The 17,912-nt window shown below is 37.0% G+C and overlaps 2 protein-coding genes across 2 annotated transcripts; both read left to right on the top strand.

Moving 5' to 3' along the window:
* The first annotated feature begins 537 nt into the window (after positions 1–537).
* Positions 538–10,590, top strand: plpp5 (phospholipid phosphatase 5). Its single transcript, XM_031305171.2, has 8 exons — positions 538–708; positions 1,932–2,072; positions 2,190–2,298; positions 2,994–3,084; positions 3,192–3,255; positions 3,355–3,479; positions 5,864–6,034; positions 6,853–10,590. The coding sequence occupies exons 2-8, from the start codon at positions 2,002–2,004 to the stop codon at positions 7,020–7,022; spliced, it is 801 nt and encodes a 266-aa protein (XP_031161031.1). The 5' UTR covers positions 538–708; positions 1,932–2,001; the 3' UTR covers positions 7,023–10,590.
* Positions 10,591–11,977: 1,387 nt separating this feature from the next.
* On the top strand, positions 11,978–17,912 carry cdc45 (CDC45 cell division cycle 45 homolog (S. cerevisiae)). The gene is made up of 18 exons (XM_031305948.2): positions 11,978–12,186; positions 12,391–12,450; positions 13,098–13,190; positions 13,313–13,450; positions 13,584–13,733; positions 13,826–13,884; positions 13,967–14,015; positions 14,290–14,351; positions 14,461–14,511; positions 14,677–14,796; positions 14,918–15,049; positions 15,165–15,263; positions 15,347–15,508; positions 15,631–15,769; positions 15,865–15,948; positions 16,065–16,183; positions 17,200–17,276; positions 17,643–17,912. The coding sequence occupies exons 1-18, from the start codon at positions 12,136–12,138 to the stop codon at positions 17,705–17,707; spliced, it is 1,710 nt and encodes a 569-aa protein (XP_031161808.1). The 5' UTR covers positions 11,978–12,135; the 3' UTR covers positions 17,708–17,912.

Raw genomic sequence — 17,912 nt, 5'->3', positions numbered from 1 at the left:
TTTAGTAATATTCTAAATGTTTGTTACAGAATATCCAGCACTAACAAACAAATTTGCCACAAAAAAATCCTTCACATAACTTCATTGACCGTCAAGATGTATTTAAAACACGTCACAAGATACAATGAAAACAACAGAAGTACTATAACACATGGATACATTCTAAGAGTCGTTTACTTAAAGTAAGTTTTACTGATTACTTTTTAAATACCGATTACAAAATAAGCCTACTTTTTTTGGCAATGTTCATAAGGATAATATATAACTGAATTTGATTACGGCTTCTGCTTTATAGAATACGAATATAATTGTATATTAATGAGTAGTTTTATCTGTAACTGTGCATGATAATGATATTTAGAAAGAAAATAAAATACCAAGGAAAACATTTTATATTTTTCAAATTTAATTTACTGACGACATTAGTGTGGTGCAGTCGAAATCTCAAGAGCAAGCGCTAGTTGACATTATTTTCACATATTAATTTGTACATTTAACTACATACTTTTATTTTGGAAATCCGTAACCAGAAGTAGGTCATATGTAGCCGCGAGCTTCACGCAGCGCTCATCTCCTCCGTGGCATCCTTGTTTCTTCTCAAATGTGCGACTTACACCGTCGGCAGAAACAGAGGATGTTGAGGCCTAATTCATGTTAACTGCACACGTTAATATGAGGATGAAGAGATAAAATAACGACTTGTTGAAGGTTAGTAACGGAGCTGGGATTTCCTGTTTGACAATGCGGAAATGGGCTAGAGATGCTTGTTTGACAGATGTTGCTAGCTAGCTTAGCTTAGGCTGCTAACATCTGGTTTCTACAACACAGCCACTTAATGTTAGCTTGTTTGTCTTGTTCTGTATATTGGCAGAAACTGTGTATATAGTATAGTTATTATAAAAACAGGCTTGATGTTATATGCAATTAAATAACAGCTTTTAAATGTGTGCATCACCTAGAAGAGGAGGGCACAGGTGCACCATGTTGGCCTTTATATCAGGTTTTAGACAGGGCAGGGGCTTAAAGGAGGAGAGGAGAGGAGATATTCAACATTATCTTTACCAGCATTTCACCAGATCAGAGTAAAAGTGGTGGAGATACTTGGTATAAAGCAGAATACGGTATTTATATTTCCATTTTTTTAATTAGTGTTTTCCCCCTTCTTTTTATAGACAAGAATGACTAAAGGACAAGGGTGAATAACCACTGCTGATGTGGGACTGTAAAGCTCATTGTCAAATTGTATGTGATTTTACGCTTGACTGTGATTTGAAACCTAGGGACGCACTGATGTATTTCCTAAATTCACAAAGATCTTTTCTCCTCTTTACACTGACATCTGTATGAATGTTCAAATTCAGTTTGTTTGATGGGGGGTGGGGAGGGGATCTACGTTTACAGGCTTATAAATCAACATATCAACAAATATTAACTGTTCATAGATACAGTATATCAGTACCAGTGTATATATTAGTCAATAAGTAATAAGAAATGTTATACTGGTCTTGTGCTCAAAAATCCAATTTCAGTTAGGTGATACAGGTAGTTAAGTGATAGAAATATCCCATCCTAACAAAAAATAACATCAGTATCAAGAAGATGTCAGATGAGTTTAGTCTGTACTTTCTCAAAAGAGGTCTTTCAGGCAGAATTACTGAAAACACCTGTGTGGGTGTGTGGAGGACCTTTTTGAAGCAAAGCCAGTTTATTATTTTCATCCGATAATCCATCAGGATTATATATAGCAGATATGTGTACTTTTAAATGAATTTGTCCACGTGTGACTGAAGTATATAGTAATTAGATTTACTGTTTTTCCACTTGCACACTCACAATCTCTCTAACTAATGAAATATGAGCTCACCACTCTTTTTTTCAACACCCAAATTAATGACATAAATTTAAACTCCGTTCTTCTTTTTTTTTTCTAGTCCCAGTTAAGTTAAATGAAAGTGGAGTGACAATGTTTGCTGTTGACTGAAGTCCACTCCAAGAACCAAAATGAAGAGGAGGCTGCTTCGTGGTTTCCTGTCGGAAATTTCCATCCGGATGGCGCTGTTGATCGTGTTCCTGTAAGTATATCCAACTTTGAATCATTTTCATCATTGCTTTATGGATCTATTATTTAAAAGGCAGGCATTGTTTTTAATGATGAGAAAACAAACATAGCTCTTTTTGTGTTGGTGTAGTGTCACGGAGCAGCTTCCTCCTTTCTACCGTGAGATCCAGCCAGAGGAGATGTGGTTGTATAAATTCCATCGTGTGGAGAGAGACCATGTACCCACTTCTCTTATGTTTGTAAGTAATATGGCTGCACACCTCTGAGTTCAAATGGAACATAATAAATCCCTTAGTGCAGTGTTTTTCCCCCTTGTACCTCATCCCTGACAACAATCAGTATATCTCAATTTACTTCCCTCCTCTTACTGTGTTTAAAGGACCATACCAATGTTTCTTTTTAGCACAATAATCCCAGTTTACATCACTTTGACCACCATTCTCTAAAGCAAATCATACGTTTTTAGATTAATTTCCTACCTTCCACACAACCACTGGTCTCATTACAGTTTGAAAATCAATTTGCAGGGTTAGACTTCAGATGAGGTCATTACCACAGTGAATATCACATATTTTATTTGTGTCAAAAACTTCAGTTTCATTGTGTAATAAAGCACTGTAGATTTTTTTTAAATGCAGTACTCCTCAGCAAGGACAGGCAGAGATGGTGGACAGAAATGCAGTATTGCCATAAATTTCATTTTACTCATAGAAGCCTCTGCAGGTTGAAAATAAACGTATATAAATAGAAACGTATACATATAAATAAAAAAACTAGTGTGTGCTTCACAAAAATCGTTAATATTTGTAGAATTTTAGGTGTAAGCAATTTGTAGTTAAATTGAGTTATTAATGTATACACTTGCGTACAGATATGCATATGGATTAAAGTGGATTAGAGTTGTATTACTCTCCTCTCTCTATATCTCCATCAGAGTGTAGCAGTTTTCACCCCGCTGATTGTTATCCTGGTTTTCACCTTCCTGATGAAGTCAGAACGAGGCGATCTAAAAGAAGCCTCGCTGGGTAAGAAAGCTGCACGCAAACATCTGTTTTTTCATATTAAAACAAAAATGTCAACTAGTTTTTTGCCTTTTTTCAATGACTCAGTTCTGTTTCTCTCTGTCATCCAGCTGTGACTTTGACTCTGGTGCTGAACGGAGTTTTCACCAACGTCATCAAACTTGTTGTTGGCAGGTAAACATTGTACACAAACATAGCAAATGATAATGAAACCCAGTGCCAAAGTGGATAAAAGCCTAAATCAGTCTTCTGTGTGTTTGTCCCCTGCCCCAGGCCACGACCAGACTTCTTCTATCGCTGTTTCCCAGACGGGCAGATGAACCTGGATTTGCGCTGCAGCGGTGACCCAGATGTAGTCATGGAGGGCAGGAAGAGCTTTCCCAGCGGGCACTCTTCCTGTAAGGGCCTTTTATGTTTGATTATGCATAAGTAGCTGGTACACTTTCATCAGCAGGCAACAAGGACAAACAACAAATGCACAAAGTGGGACAATAGATGTATATAAGTGTATTTTAGCCCAGGGTTGGTATATTCAACTAAAATGAAAACAAGCAGTGAAAGATATTTTTAGTAAACTAAAACTAAACTGGAACTACAGTATATTGCCAGGTTCAAAAACTACTAACTAATAAAATAAAATAAAAATGAACGTAAATCATTTTAGTTTTAGTTTTTTAGCTATAATATATTTCTGCTGAAAGGAGACAGTGTGAATTTTCCTGTTAACTCTTGTTGAACCACAGAAATTGAACAGACTTGACATTCCAGGAGATGGTGCTGCTCTGCAGTTGCTTCACATTAGGCACTAAGGGTTCGGTGTATTCGCCGCAGCCAACCTGTCGTGCGCAAATGTGACATCATGGGAGCGCCGTAACTATTTATACTCGCGAGTGGTGGTTGCGACACTAGTTGCAGTCTTTTCCTGAACAGAGGTGGCGCTAATGAGGAAAGGCTACCAACTTTGCTATTTTTACGGACTAGAAGAAGAAGAAAAAGGTAAACAATGGCAGAACTGGCTACTTTGTCGGATCAAGCCTTTCATTCACCATAAAAGAACTCATCTTAACCCAGTAAGTTTACAAGAGACACTTGCAGTCACTCTGAGAGTCCTTGCATCTGGTTGCCCTCAAACTCGTCCATGCTTCTTGTTTCCACTTTGTCGTGTGCCGCTGAAAAAAATAGAGTGATGCACGACCTCTGGTCGCGCACTCAAAATCCTGGCGCGCCAGCGAGATCTACGTCATTTTGACAAGCGACAGGTCGGCTGCGGCGACTGTAAAAAGGCCTTAAAGTAGCGCAAAAGGTAAACATTAAACATCATGGTCATTCCTACACAGTTCACCAACCATGTATTTTGTATGTACAGTCATGTGAAAAAATTAGGACACCCATGCTAAAGTTGACTAAAAAGAGGAATAAAAAAATCATCTTTTGGAAATTGATCTTAATGCCTTAATTAAAAAAAATTAGAGCTGAAGATCTTTGCCCGAACCCGACGGGACTTGCGGTGTGAAGAGCTATTTTCCGACATGCACTCTAATCACTGCTGATAGACGGCCTTTTGTACAGTCGGGCTGTAAACGGGTTCGGGCTTTTAAAAATCTGTCAATCAAAATGTACTGGTCCGGCTCGGCCCGAATTCTGTCGGGCTCGGGCGTTGTCGGGCCGAACTTTTAAGGCCCGATTACAGCTCTAAAAAAAATGAGGAAAAATCCAACCTTTAAGGACACCATTTTTCTTTATGAATGAATAATGTATCGTAAATAAATAAATGTTCTTCCTTAAAATACAGGGGGCATAAGTGAGTACACCCCTATGTTAAATTCCCATAGAGGCAGGCAGATTTTTATTTTTAAAGGCCAGTATTAGTAATAACTAGTAACTAGTAATCCAGGATACTATGCATCCTGATAAAGTTCCCTTGGCCTTTGGAATTAAAGTAGCCCCACATCATCAGATACCCTTCACCATACTTAGAGATTGGCATGGGGTACTTTCCATAAAATCATCTCTCAATGCAAATCAAACCAGCTATTAGGCTAACTGAAATAAAACCATGCCAATCTCTAGGTATGGTGAAGGGTATGTGATGATGTGGGTCTATTTTAATTCCAAAGGCCAAGGGAACTTTATCAGGATGCATAGTATCCTGGATCCATGAAATAACTGGCCTTTAAAAATAAGATATGCCTGCCTCTATGGGAATTTAACATAGGGGTGTACTTACTTACGCCCCCTGTATTTTAAGGAAGAACATTTATTTATTTACGATACATTATTCATTCACAAAGAAAATTAGTGTCCTTAAAGGTTGGATTTTTCTTCATTTTTTAATTAAGGCATTAAGATCAATTTCCTAAAGATGATTTTTTTATTCCTCTTTTTAGTCAACTTTAGCATGGGTGTCCTAATTTGTTCACATGACTGTATATAATGTAGCTACATATTTCTGAGACATTATACCTGGCCCTAACAAAAACAAATCAAAACTAAATATAAAAACTAAAACTAAACCTAAAAAAATGAAACTAAACTAAAACTAGCAAACACACACACTGGAAACTAACTAAAAATGAAATTGAAAATTCAAAAACTATTATAAGCTTGTTTTAGCCTCCAGGCTTTTATTTTGTCATATAAGAAAGATAGCATCACACGTTACTCCCCATCTCTAATCCTTGCCCCTTCTCTTTTTGTTGTTTTTTCTTTGAGTTCTCTTTGTTCCTGTATACAACTTTCTCTGGCTCTGATCACCCTTTCCATCCTTTCTCCTCGGCCCCAGTTGCCTTTGCAGGTTTGGGTTTCACAGCGCTATACATCGCAGGAAAGCTGTGCTGCTTCAATGCAGCAGGCCAAGGCAGAGCGTGGCGGCTGTGTGCCTTTCTCACACCTTTACTTATTGCGACTGTGATCGCCCTCTCCAGAACCTGCGACTACAAACACCACTGGCAAGGTCAGTAGCAGAAGATGGTTTAGAGGGACACAGTGAAAGAGGATGTGTGAAAAATGTCGACACTATTGACTGGTAGCTGTTGCTGGGATCATTTTAAGGTTTTTCATGTTGATTGAAGAAATATGACAATTTACAGTGGTGCTCATAAGTTTATGAACCCATGCTAAAGTTGACTAAAAAGAGGAATAAAAAAAATCATCTTTTGGAAATTGATCTTAATGCCTTAATTAAAAAATTAGGAAAAATCCAACCTTTAAGGACACCAATTTTTGTTGTGAATGAATAATGTATCGTAAATAAATAAATGTTCTTCCTTAAAGGAAGGAAGTTGTTCCCCTTGGTCCTCTGGGGAAAATGTCAGTTTTTCCAACCTAAATATATCCACCAATATGTCGATCTATATTTTAACTTTTTATACATATTTAATGAGCATTGTTGGAGGGAGCCTAAGATCTTAGATTTTCATTGCCAACATCTATCATTGTTGTGCATCTAACAATAAATTAATAATTAATAACTTGAAGCTTTTTTAAGTTTTAAGTTAATGGAATATCGTAACCTAAAACAAATCTATCTTAGGGTTAATATTCTCCCAACCTGTTGAATATAGATTGAAAGCATTCATATGAAGCTGTGGAATCAAACTCTCTCTCTTTTTGTGTGTGTGTGTGTGTGTGTGTGTGTGTGTGTGTGTGTGTGTGTGTGTGTGTGTGTGTGTGTAAAAGTGTGACAAATAAACTCTTTGTTTCTCGTCGCTCTGCATAATTCCTCTGAATATTACACACGTGCGTGTGCATGTTTCTCTTTCCTCCATGTAGATGTATTGGTGGGTTCTCTGCTGGGCCTCTCCTTTGCCTGGTTGTGTTACAGACAACACTACCCTCCTCTTCAGGACGCTGAGTGCCACAGACCTCTGCGTCACAGAGAGACTGTTCCCGCCGCACAGGAGCGCAAACTTGCCAACTCCAACTACATCCTGCCCCTGTAGAACAGCTATCTGTTCTGTTACTGGTGTCATTCATACTGGGTTACATGGTAATCCTTCTAATTCCAATTTTCACACCCATAGGGCTGGGCAGTCAATATTTATTGTTTATCGTCAATCGTTTTAACTGTATTGTGGGATTTTTTTTTTTTTTGTATGGTGACACATGGTGTATTTTCTAAACTAAAAAAAGACTAATGCCACATTTCTTCTGAATGGTTTCTCAAACACTTGAGAGTTGCTGTAAATAACAACTCCAGTTTAACAACTACATAAACAACTTCCAAACCTAAACCGACATCATTACATATAAAAGTTATCAACATTGAAGGGCCTGGTGGATACGATGACTTTTATTATTTTCCATAAGGCCCAGCCCTTCACACGCTGTGTATCGTGCCTATAGATTACATAACTTAAAATACGCACAACAGCTGAGCAGGTCAACTACACAAGCACTGCACTAATGGTCCACTGCCCATCAACCACTGGCTCAGCTGCTGTGTGGAAGTTTCTCATGTTGGAACACTTTTTGGGGATTGTTTTGTAAACTTACAACTTTTTCAACAAGCAGGGTTGAGGTTCTTGCACGGATGTTCATTCTTGACTTTTGGGAAAACAATATATGGTAAAGAGAATCAGAGCTCAACCTTATGCCGAAACGATTATGTGGTTAATTGACAACACTTTTGATAATTGACTAATTTTTTGGTTGTTAAACCCCTGGGTTTTTGCAGCTTCTTAAATGTGAAGATTTGCTGCTTTTTGACATTGTGAATTTAATATATAAGGGTTGGACTAGTTGGTAAAACAAAACAAGCAGTTTGAAGTTTTGACATTTATCAGACTAAATCATTGACTAATCAATTAATATAAAAGAATAATTAAGATATTAGATAACTAAAATAATCATTATTTTTAGCTCAAGCACAAAAGGGTCCTTTTTATTAATGACTGAGAGCTTTCAACTGCATCTCGAAGTCTTCTTCTGCAAATGGAGCTGGTTCAGGTGTAATCACGAGACCTGAATGTGAAACAACAGCAGACTGAATGAACACTTTAAGGAGATACACGGGTTAAAATCTCTCCTCCGTACACGACCACTTGTTATCATGACATGTACCCAAGTGTTTAAATCATTTGATCACTTGAGCCGGCTCCACTCGAAGACTGAGATAATTTTGACAGTTCCAAATAATTAGCAAGTGGACCTTTGAGCTTAGATCATCTGCACCATATTGTATTTGATTTGACAGCGACAAACTGGTGAAGTAAGAGGTGTTAATGTGGGCTGTTTGTATCTAAAAGTAGGGGTGGGTGATACGGATACAATCCTCTATCAGTATATGTCAGTTTACATCATTATATCAATACTTTAATATCTGAATAAAAGGCTCAGAAATGTCCTAAACCAACTGGGCACTGTAGTTTTTAGTAAACATTACTCATCCAGGAGTAAATAGTGTATTTGTTGGGGACTAGTTTCAGCTGTGGATTAATACACATTTAGTGGCCAAGTTGCTTTGGGACGATGAAAAAGATATATCAGGCTTTGTTTACAAACAACACTTGTTAGTAGGATCAATTCATTGTTGGTTTTGGTTTTTGATTTGTCGAAAAACAAAAAAAAAAAGTACGGAATATCACCAGACTTTAGGATAAAAATCTCTAACATTTGACAAAATTGATATCGTCCCACAGTACATATGGCCCACCCCGCTCTGAAAGCACCTTTATGTGTAAAGCAGGTTAATCTAAACCACTTGGTCAGCTTTATATCTTCAATCTATCTCCACATTGCTCCACTGTTTATGAGTGCTTTAAATCGTTCTGTATTCCTATATTATATTTAGAATGTTTCCATTCACAGATTGTTTGATTAACATCTGGAAAGGGTTCATATGCCCAGTCCTTAGTATAACGCACTGATGTAGCAGCTCCACTCATCTCTTCTCACAGTTTTTGCAGTGCTTGCTGTACTTTCTTTGTGACAAACACACATGATATAATCACATCTTTGCTCTAACTGGACAGCACATATGTTAATATAGTTAATATGACTGTAAAAGAAGGTTTTCCTGCACAAGTGGTCTCAGGCTGACTGCAGGTCTGGTTCTCGTAACTCTTCCTGCTCCTCTGCCAACACATCTGAAGTGTGAATGTTCACCAGAAGTGTACAGGAGTTAGTTGTTGGAGTGACAGTGACACCAGATCTTTCTGATGAACCTGAGTGAGGTCAGATTGTAACCTCTTCAGGTGATGGTGCTAGCCTCCCTGTGCTCCTGCTGGTGAGGTTTTCTATCCTGTTAATTGTTTTATTGGCACGTAAAGGTTTTTGTTTTCTGGAAGTTTTCATCAACTTCAACTTTAGTCAGTAAAAGTCTGTGATTCAGTTATGATTTTACAACTTTTTTTGTGGTCTTTCCGTTTAATTTTTTTTTCTGTTTTATCTTTCCGTTGGGTTTGTAAGATTGGTTTTCAATTGGAAAAAACATCACAATGTTACATAGACATGACATGTCTGAGAAACAACCAAACCTCTTTATGTTTCTGTTTGTGTGTGCAATCAGCCAAAGTTTTGCAGGGTCAAAGCACACACGTCGCTGTGAATCAAGCAGCTGGATCACAGTGGTTTCAGACCAAACTTGGCAGAGAAAAACAGATGAATTTGTGCCTTTGTTTACTACATTACTTTGTTACTCTTAGTTAAAGAATTAATTATATACTGCATGTGCTCCCTGTCACGTACACAACTTTGTTCTGAATCTTTTTGTGTATAGGAGTCAGTTGGGAATATACAACATGGTGTTTAAATGTGGCATGCTGCCTTTCTTTACCTCAGAAAAAAAAAAAAAATTTCTTTCCATAAATGTTATTGTTGATAGAGTCAAATGTGAACATTTCTGGGTGAGTAGCTAAGCGGAGGAAAAACTTAACTTTTTACAAAACTTAGACACAAATAATATCTTACGTTACTTGGTCAATCTTATAGTTATTATGATATGATGTATAGGTCTAAGTGTATTTAATTTTGGGGCATGTAGGAGTTTACTTGAATTTTAAATATTTGTTTGTTTACCTTAAATGTGATCATGTTATTTCATGAAAATAGGAATCATATTTGTGGGCACGTGGCTTTCTGGGGGATCTTTAGACAAAAAAATGTATTAGACTTTGCTGCATTTTGATAAAATCCTGCATGTTTCACAGCTACATGTAAATAGCAACACATTTACTTCATTACTTCCTTCCAAGTCCCATCAATCTCCAATCCAATCCATTTCCATCTGTTTCTATTAATTTATGTGATTTTCAGTACATGAATACTGTATCAGGTTGTGGATTATGTCTGTTTTTTTTCAGATCTTCTGTCATTACAAGGGATGATACTAAAACTTGCCTGTTTGCTTTATTTATGTCATGCTTATCATAATTTGCCTTGGCTTGTATAGCAGCCACTTTTGCTGATATCCTGATTGTACATGTTGTGATGCTTTTAACAACTCTTTTGGTGACATTAAATGATGTTTCTAAATAATCTTGCAATACACACTGTCCTTTGCTTATTTTCTTTTGAGTCAGAAATGTGTGATGAATAACAGGCACTTATTTAGACACTATGAAATGTATAACAAGGACATGTTGAAAAGTGGTATAGGATAACAGGATACAACAACAAAAAAGAGAAAATTACAAATGTATTAGTCAAATTATGAAGCAGCTTATATTTTAGCAATAAAGGTGTGCAGAATAGCCACATTTTCAAATGTATTTTCTGGTTTTAAAGCTGCAATCTATATTTTCATATTTCGGTGTACTTCTTATTGTTTTGATATGGGGAAGTCCTTTAGTTTACATTTTAACAAGAAGGATTGTCAAACCATAGTTTAAAAGATTAACTCTGGTGCAAATATTCACTGAATTGAACATTTTTGAATTAAGAGAATTGAAGGAACATCACAGTCAGGATTGTGGTTGTAGTAAGGATTTTAGAATCTAAAATTGTCTAAAATGTTCTTCATTCATTTAACAGTATTTTGTATAAATGTGATGTCCATAAAAATGGTTTGAATGCTGTTTGGCCCTGGTCACAGTACAGTAAAGTAACTGTACAATTGCTGCAACAATATCTTTTCTCTTAATTGTCTTGTGTATAAGCAGTAGCTAATAGTTTTAACATTTTAATGGGGGATCATTTCTTAGTAGGGTGGGGTTGCATTGGGGAATTTCATGACCTGAGGATTTCAAAAATGGTGTCCCTTCAGCCCTCCCTATTTAATCAGGATTAGGCGGTAGTGGATAAAAAAGGTTAGGGTTAGTCAAAAATACCAATACTAATACATTAAAAAAAAAAAAAAAAAATACTCTTATTAAGTAAAAGTCCTGCATTCAAAACATTCCTTAAGTAAAAGTGCAAAAGTATTAGCATCAAAATATACTTAAAGTATGAAAAGTAAAAGTACTCATTATGCAGAATGGCCCATTTCAGAATCACACATAAGCCTATTATTGGATTATAATTAATGATGCATTGTGGTCATCGCTTTAATTTTGCAGCTGGTAAAGGTGGGGCTAATTTTCATTACTTTATATAGGCTTCTGCTGTGTATTTTAACCTATAACAATATTTCATAATGTATTAGTTGATTTATATTTTGTATTATGCAAAGTAACTAGTAACTAAAGATGTCAGATAAATGTGATGAGTAAAAAAGAACAATATTTGACTTCGTAGTGCAGTAGCTCTAGCAAGTATATATTTAGTATATTATAATAAGTATACATTAGCATACAATGGAAATATTCGAGTAAAGTACAAGTATCTTCTTGCCTACCAGAAATAATAGAGTGGGGAATATAAACTGATGTCCGGTTTCTCTTTGTTTTGGGCCGCTTTTTCTTCAGTACAGCGGGCGGGGCCTCTAGTGTATGACGTACGTTAATTCCTTTCCAGTGATTGGTTGGATGTGACTGACTGCAGATTTGGCGCCACATTTCCAACACGGAACAGCAAAGAAAGCTCCGTGACAGTAAACCAAAATAACCCGTTGTTCATGCCACTTTAGCGTTATTTTACCCGGTCTGTCCTCATCTTAAAACATTTTAATTTTTGAAAATGTTTATCACGGACATAAGGAAGGAATTTTATGAAGTTGTTGCCAACCAGGTAAGTTGTTACCGAGCTACCGTAAACGTTCTAGCTAACCGTAACGTAAGGTTAACTAGTTAACTTGAACCACGAATGACTGTTTGCTAACGTTACTTAACGTTAATGGCTAGGTACCTTATAGTCAGTTATGGTATTTGAGACGCAAAGTATTTATTTTATATGCTATACTTAACTAACGTTAAACATGTACTTTGCTTTCAGAGAGTCGCACTCCTGGTGGCGTCAGACATCGACGCTCTCTGCGCCTGTAAGATACTACAGGTAAGAGTCAGACAACCAGCAGGCAGCTAACGTTAACTGTTAGCAAACATTGGCTCATGCTACCTCTGTTTAGACAGGGCACATACTGAGATCCCCTCAAATTAAATATACCATATGCCATGCTCCATTAGAAACCACTAGCTTAGTATTTAGTTTGACGTTATCAATAAGTAGCACTCTTTAGCTATAATGTAGTTGTGTCTCTTATTAAATTGATTCAGTGAGTTATTTGTAAAACTTTAGCAGCACCTTCCTTGTATAATGTATGTTATGTACATTAACTGATGTGAGACAGGACTACAGGATCTGTTGAAGCTTGTTAACATGAGAACATAGTTATTAAATACCTCTAGTTATGTCTCTTACACTTATGGTCAGCAGATTGAACTTAGATGATGTAAAAGCTGACACATTTAAATCATGTGGCAATGCACATTTCCTGAGATAAAACTAATGGCTACACACATTAAATGCTGATGATAAAAGTATTTATATTATTTATACTATAGATTTGTCTGTACATTTTCTTACGGGCTTCATTTTCAGTGGCTCAAAATTCACTGTTCCTGTGTGCGTAGTTTTTAGTGAGCAACTAATGATGAATTAATAAATTCAACAATATTTGCTGAATCTTTTTCTCTTACCAGGCACTGTTCCACTGTGACCAGGTCCAGTACACACTTGTGCCAGTTACAGGCTGGCAGGACCTTGGCACTGCCTTCCTTGAACATAAAGAGCAGGTATGATCAAATCAGACCTGAGCTTAGACGTGACTAAATGACAGAAGGATACACAAAGAAGAACTGTTGATGTTTGCCACACTGTCACTTTACACTAAATGTACTATTTTGGTGTGTTGTAGTTCCGGTATTTTGTTCTCATCAACTGCGGGGCAAATGTTGACCTTCTTGAGATGCTGCAGCCGGATGATGACTCCGTCTTCTTCATCTGTGACACTCACCGGCCCGTAGATGTGGTCAATGTCTACAATGAAACCCAGGTGATGGATAATTATCAATCTAAGTCTTTATTAGCTTGTTCAGTGGTTAAGTACTTTCTCCTGTTTAGCTCTTGAAGTTTGTTAGCGAAACCAAAACTTAACATTGTGTTAACTCCTATCATTTCATCCACAGATAAAGCTGCTAATCAAACAGGACGATGACCTTGGTGTGCCCCCATATGATGATATATTTCGAGATGAAGATGACGAGGAAGGAGGTGACTCTGGAAATGAGAGTGATGAAGGCTCAGAGCCGTCTGGGAAACGGAGAAGATTTGATGAAGTACGTATTGAACAGAATGAGAATACATCACTGAAATTAATCAGAACAGTGTGGACGTGACTAATGGTTGTGTGACTGATATGTCATTGCAGGGGGCAGTTGAGAGGAGAATTGAAAGACAGCGAGCGAAGAGGGAGTGGGAGGCACGAAGGTGAAGTGTTTTGTAGGGGTAGTGTTTGTCATGTAGTGATTACAATTACTAAACTGACACTAATGTTTCACTCATTTCTCAGGAGGGAAATCTTGTTTGACTATGAGCAGTATGAATATCATGGGACTTCTGTGAGTAGACAGTTTTTAAATTCATGCATTTCTTTTCTTTTGAGTTTTGGAAACCTTAGATGAGCATGGGAAATTAATTTAATTAAACTTTCACAAAACTGTTAAATTGTAAAAAAAAAATAAAAAATAATAATGTATATCGTTATACACAATTGAGAGTTCATTATGCATAGCTCTATGTTAACTTTCATTTCACATATTCTGTTATTATTCCCGAAAGAATTCTTGAATAATGAACATTTTAATCGTAAGTTTCTTCATGTGTTTTTGTCAGGCGTCAATGATGTTTTTTGAGCTGGCGTGGGTGTTAACTAAAGACACCAAGGACATGCTCTGGTAAGCTTTGTGATAAAATATTTTGAATGACATTAACTAAACATTATGGAAATGCACCACGCCCTGTACAGACTTTTAGATGTAGACTCTTAAGGTTTCCTCTTTGCAGGTGGGCCGTCATTGGACTGACAGACCAGTGGGTTCATGATAAAATTACACAGTAAGAATATCTTCAATACTTCAAAACATAATTCTCAAAAACATCAATTGAGTCCCTTAGAATTAAATAGGGGGACTCGCTGCTGTAGTACAGTCATTACAAGATGTATTTACTTCATGTTGTTTACCCACACTGAATTATTCTTGTCTGCCTTGTTCCTTTTAGCATGAAGTATGTAACAGACATCGCCACAATGCAGCGACACGTTTCCCGGCATAACCACCGAAACGAGGATGAGGAGAACTCTCTCTCTATCGACTGTATGAGGATCTCCTTTGAATACGAGTATCCTTAATTCATATGACATGTTGTCATTGTAGATCTTTTATATTTTTACCCCAAACGCTGAAGTGTCATAGTGGTAGAAATCACTTTCTTTTGAGTATTCCTTAACCCTCATCTTCAGCCTCCGTCTAACCCTCTACCAGCACTGGTCCCTGTATGAGAGTATCTGTAATTCCTGTTACACGTCGTGCAACTTCAAGCTCTGGACGTTAAATGGCCAAAAGAAACTCCAGGAGTTCCTAGCTGACATGGGGTAAATACATCAATGAAACACTATCAACAGAAGCCCCTATGTCATTGCCTCACTGTGAAATAGAGCTCCCTAACTTGTTTTAATGGCTTGATATTTGCTAATGATCCTTTAACAGGCTACCTCTGAAGCAAGTGAGGCAGAAATTCAACTCAATGGACATGTCGATCAAAGAGAACCTGAGGGACGTGATTGAGGAGTCTTCCAATAAATACGGGTATGAATCCAGAAATGACCTGAACACGCTGAAATGCATTTATTGACAGACAGCCTGAAATTATTTCCCCGCCCCCCCATCAGTTTGAAGGACATCCGCATCCAGACATTTGGTGTTCACTTTGGCTTTAAAAACCGCTTCCTGGCCAGTGACATGGTGCATGCTACTGCTGCCCTGCTGGAGAGCACTGAGAAAGATGAGAGCGACAGTGACAACTTCATCAAGGCTCTGGACTCTCTTTCCAGGTTTGTAGCAGAAACTAAACCAAAATCCTGATCCTCTTAGAGTTCTTAAATGTCGATAAGATCACCAGAACAAGGGGTTTAAAGCTGTGAAATGTCCCCTCTTGGTCTCTCTTTCTGTGTAGGAGTAACCTCGAGCGTCTACATTCAGGCATTGAACTGGCTAAGAGGAAGCTGATGGCCATCCAGCAGACTGTGGCCAGCTGCATCTGTACCAACCTCATCCTGTCACAGGGACCCTTCCTCTACTGCTACCTCATGGAGGTACGAGTGTCTAAATGACCTGCAGGTGTGTGTGGCTGCTTCTCGACAGTATATCCTGCTCAACTCAAAGCTTCCTGCTGCTCTTTCATGTGTAGGGAACACCTGATGTGAAGCTCTTTTCTAAGCCCATTGCCTTGACTCTGCTCTGCAAGTACCTCCTAAAGGCTTTTGTCCATTCTGTAAGTATGTTATTGCCGTCAAACTGGATTCAGACTGTCGGAGAAGCTTTTAATTGCACTGAAAACACACTGTTGTTAGTGTCACTCTTTCACTCATGGTGTTTTTTGTCGGATAGACAAGAAATAAGCGCTGCAAACTGCTTCCACTCATCATGGCTGCTCCCAAGGACGTGGAGAAGGGAACTGTGATTGTTGTGGGAATCCCACCTGAGTCTGAAACATCTGACAAGAAGAAGTAAGACTAGAGCTGTAACAATTCCAAGTTTTCCTGTACAATTAATTGTCTTAGAAATGATTGGGATTAACAATATAATTCTTTTTCATTCAAATTTTAAAAATATTTATATATGTATTACTTTTGCAAACAAATGAAAGTTTTGAATGAATCCCAGAATACATATTTTGGTTATATCATGGTTATGTGACCCATAATAATAAATAATTAATAATAGATAATGTAATAACACAGGTACACAGCCTATGAAGTAAACCACACCTCTTTATTATCATAAAACATTGGATATTTTTCTTAAGTGAACATAAAACTGTCAATTACTATCAACAGTCATACCCATTACGACCTTAGCTAATGTTAGCAATTAATTGTGGTTAAACAAAGAATTTGTGATTATGTAAAAAAAAAAAAAAATTGCGATAAGACATTTTTGTAATAATTGTTACAGGCCTAAGTAAGACCTCACTTTTAATGTAGGATATTACCAAGACATTATGTGTTTATCCAGTATACAACTTGAAAGTGCAATACCTTATTTACAAATCTGTTTTAATCACTAATTTCTGTGTAAAATATAACCCCAGAATCCTGAATCTTTTACTAATATAGTCAAATAGTCAATATCTGATATAGTTTTTTGCTATTTAATCTGCAGACCTGCTGATGAGTATACGTTTCCACCATGTTATGTGATGCTTTGAGAGAAAATAATACTTATACTTAATAACTGCAAGAAACAATTACTTTTTTTATTTGTTTGTTATAAAGTAACAGGGTGTGTTATTATAGAGTTCAATGTTATCTCTTCAGACTGCTTTTTTTTTAATTCGAACAACAGTCCAAAACCCAAAGATATTCAATTAACAATGATATAAAATAAAGAAAAGTCTTCACATTGGAGAAGTCGACACCAGAAAATAGTTATTTTTACTTGAAAAATCAACTAATTATGTGTTGTGAACTGCCACAATTGCCTAATTTTCTCAACTCTCCTTCTTTTCTCTGTACTCTAAAAGTTTCTTTGGTCGAGCATTTGAAAAAGCTGCAGAGAGCACCAGCTCCAGAACTCTTCATGACAACTTCGACACTTCGAGTAAGATTGATATTGTTGTTTTTCTAATGTGCTGTTTTATTCCTCATAAATGTTTTATATCTGGAGTTGTCCAACTCTTCATCAGACACTAGGTGGCACCCTTGTCTTCATGTCTAGCAGCGCTTCTAGCGCCAAACACAATGAAACTAATTGGATTTTTGTTCTGTGCATTAGTTGAGGTTGTTCTTGTCACTATAGGCAATATCGCATTAGTCATGTTTCAAATGCAGAATAAAATGTGTTAAATATTTCTGCACCTTCCTGTCTGAAACATGTATCCCAAACTACCTTTTTGCTCCTTACAGATGTGAAGACTTGTTTCTTCGAGCATGTATTCATTCTTACCTGTGTTTTGTTTCTCTGCAGTAATTGAACTGAAGACGGATGACAGGAGCAAGTTTCTGGATGCACTCATCACCCTCCTGTCATGAGACAGATTGGAGCATGAGTTTTGGGTCTTGAACAGTGTAAGTGCTGCTACTGTTCACATCTTTATGTCAGACATGTACAGTGTCACCAGTACAAGAACTTTATCCATGATTTTAATGTTGTTTTTTTAAATCGATTTTGTGTGTATATTGTACAGTCTTTCTGTAAATGTGTGTCTTAGTTTTGCTTTTAAATTCTTGAAACATT

This window comes from Sander lucioperca, chromosome 2 (genome assembly GCF_008315115.2).
Source record: "Sander lucioperca isolate FBNREF2018 chromosome 2, SLUC_FBN_1.2, whole genome shotgun sequence".
NCBI classification, from domain to species: domain Eukaryota; kingdom Metazoa; phylum Chordata; class Actinopteri; order Perciformes; family Percidae; genus Sander; species Sander lucioperca.
Note: the sequence above shows the minus strand (reverse complement) of the source record. Positions and strands in the feature narration are given on the sequence as shown.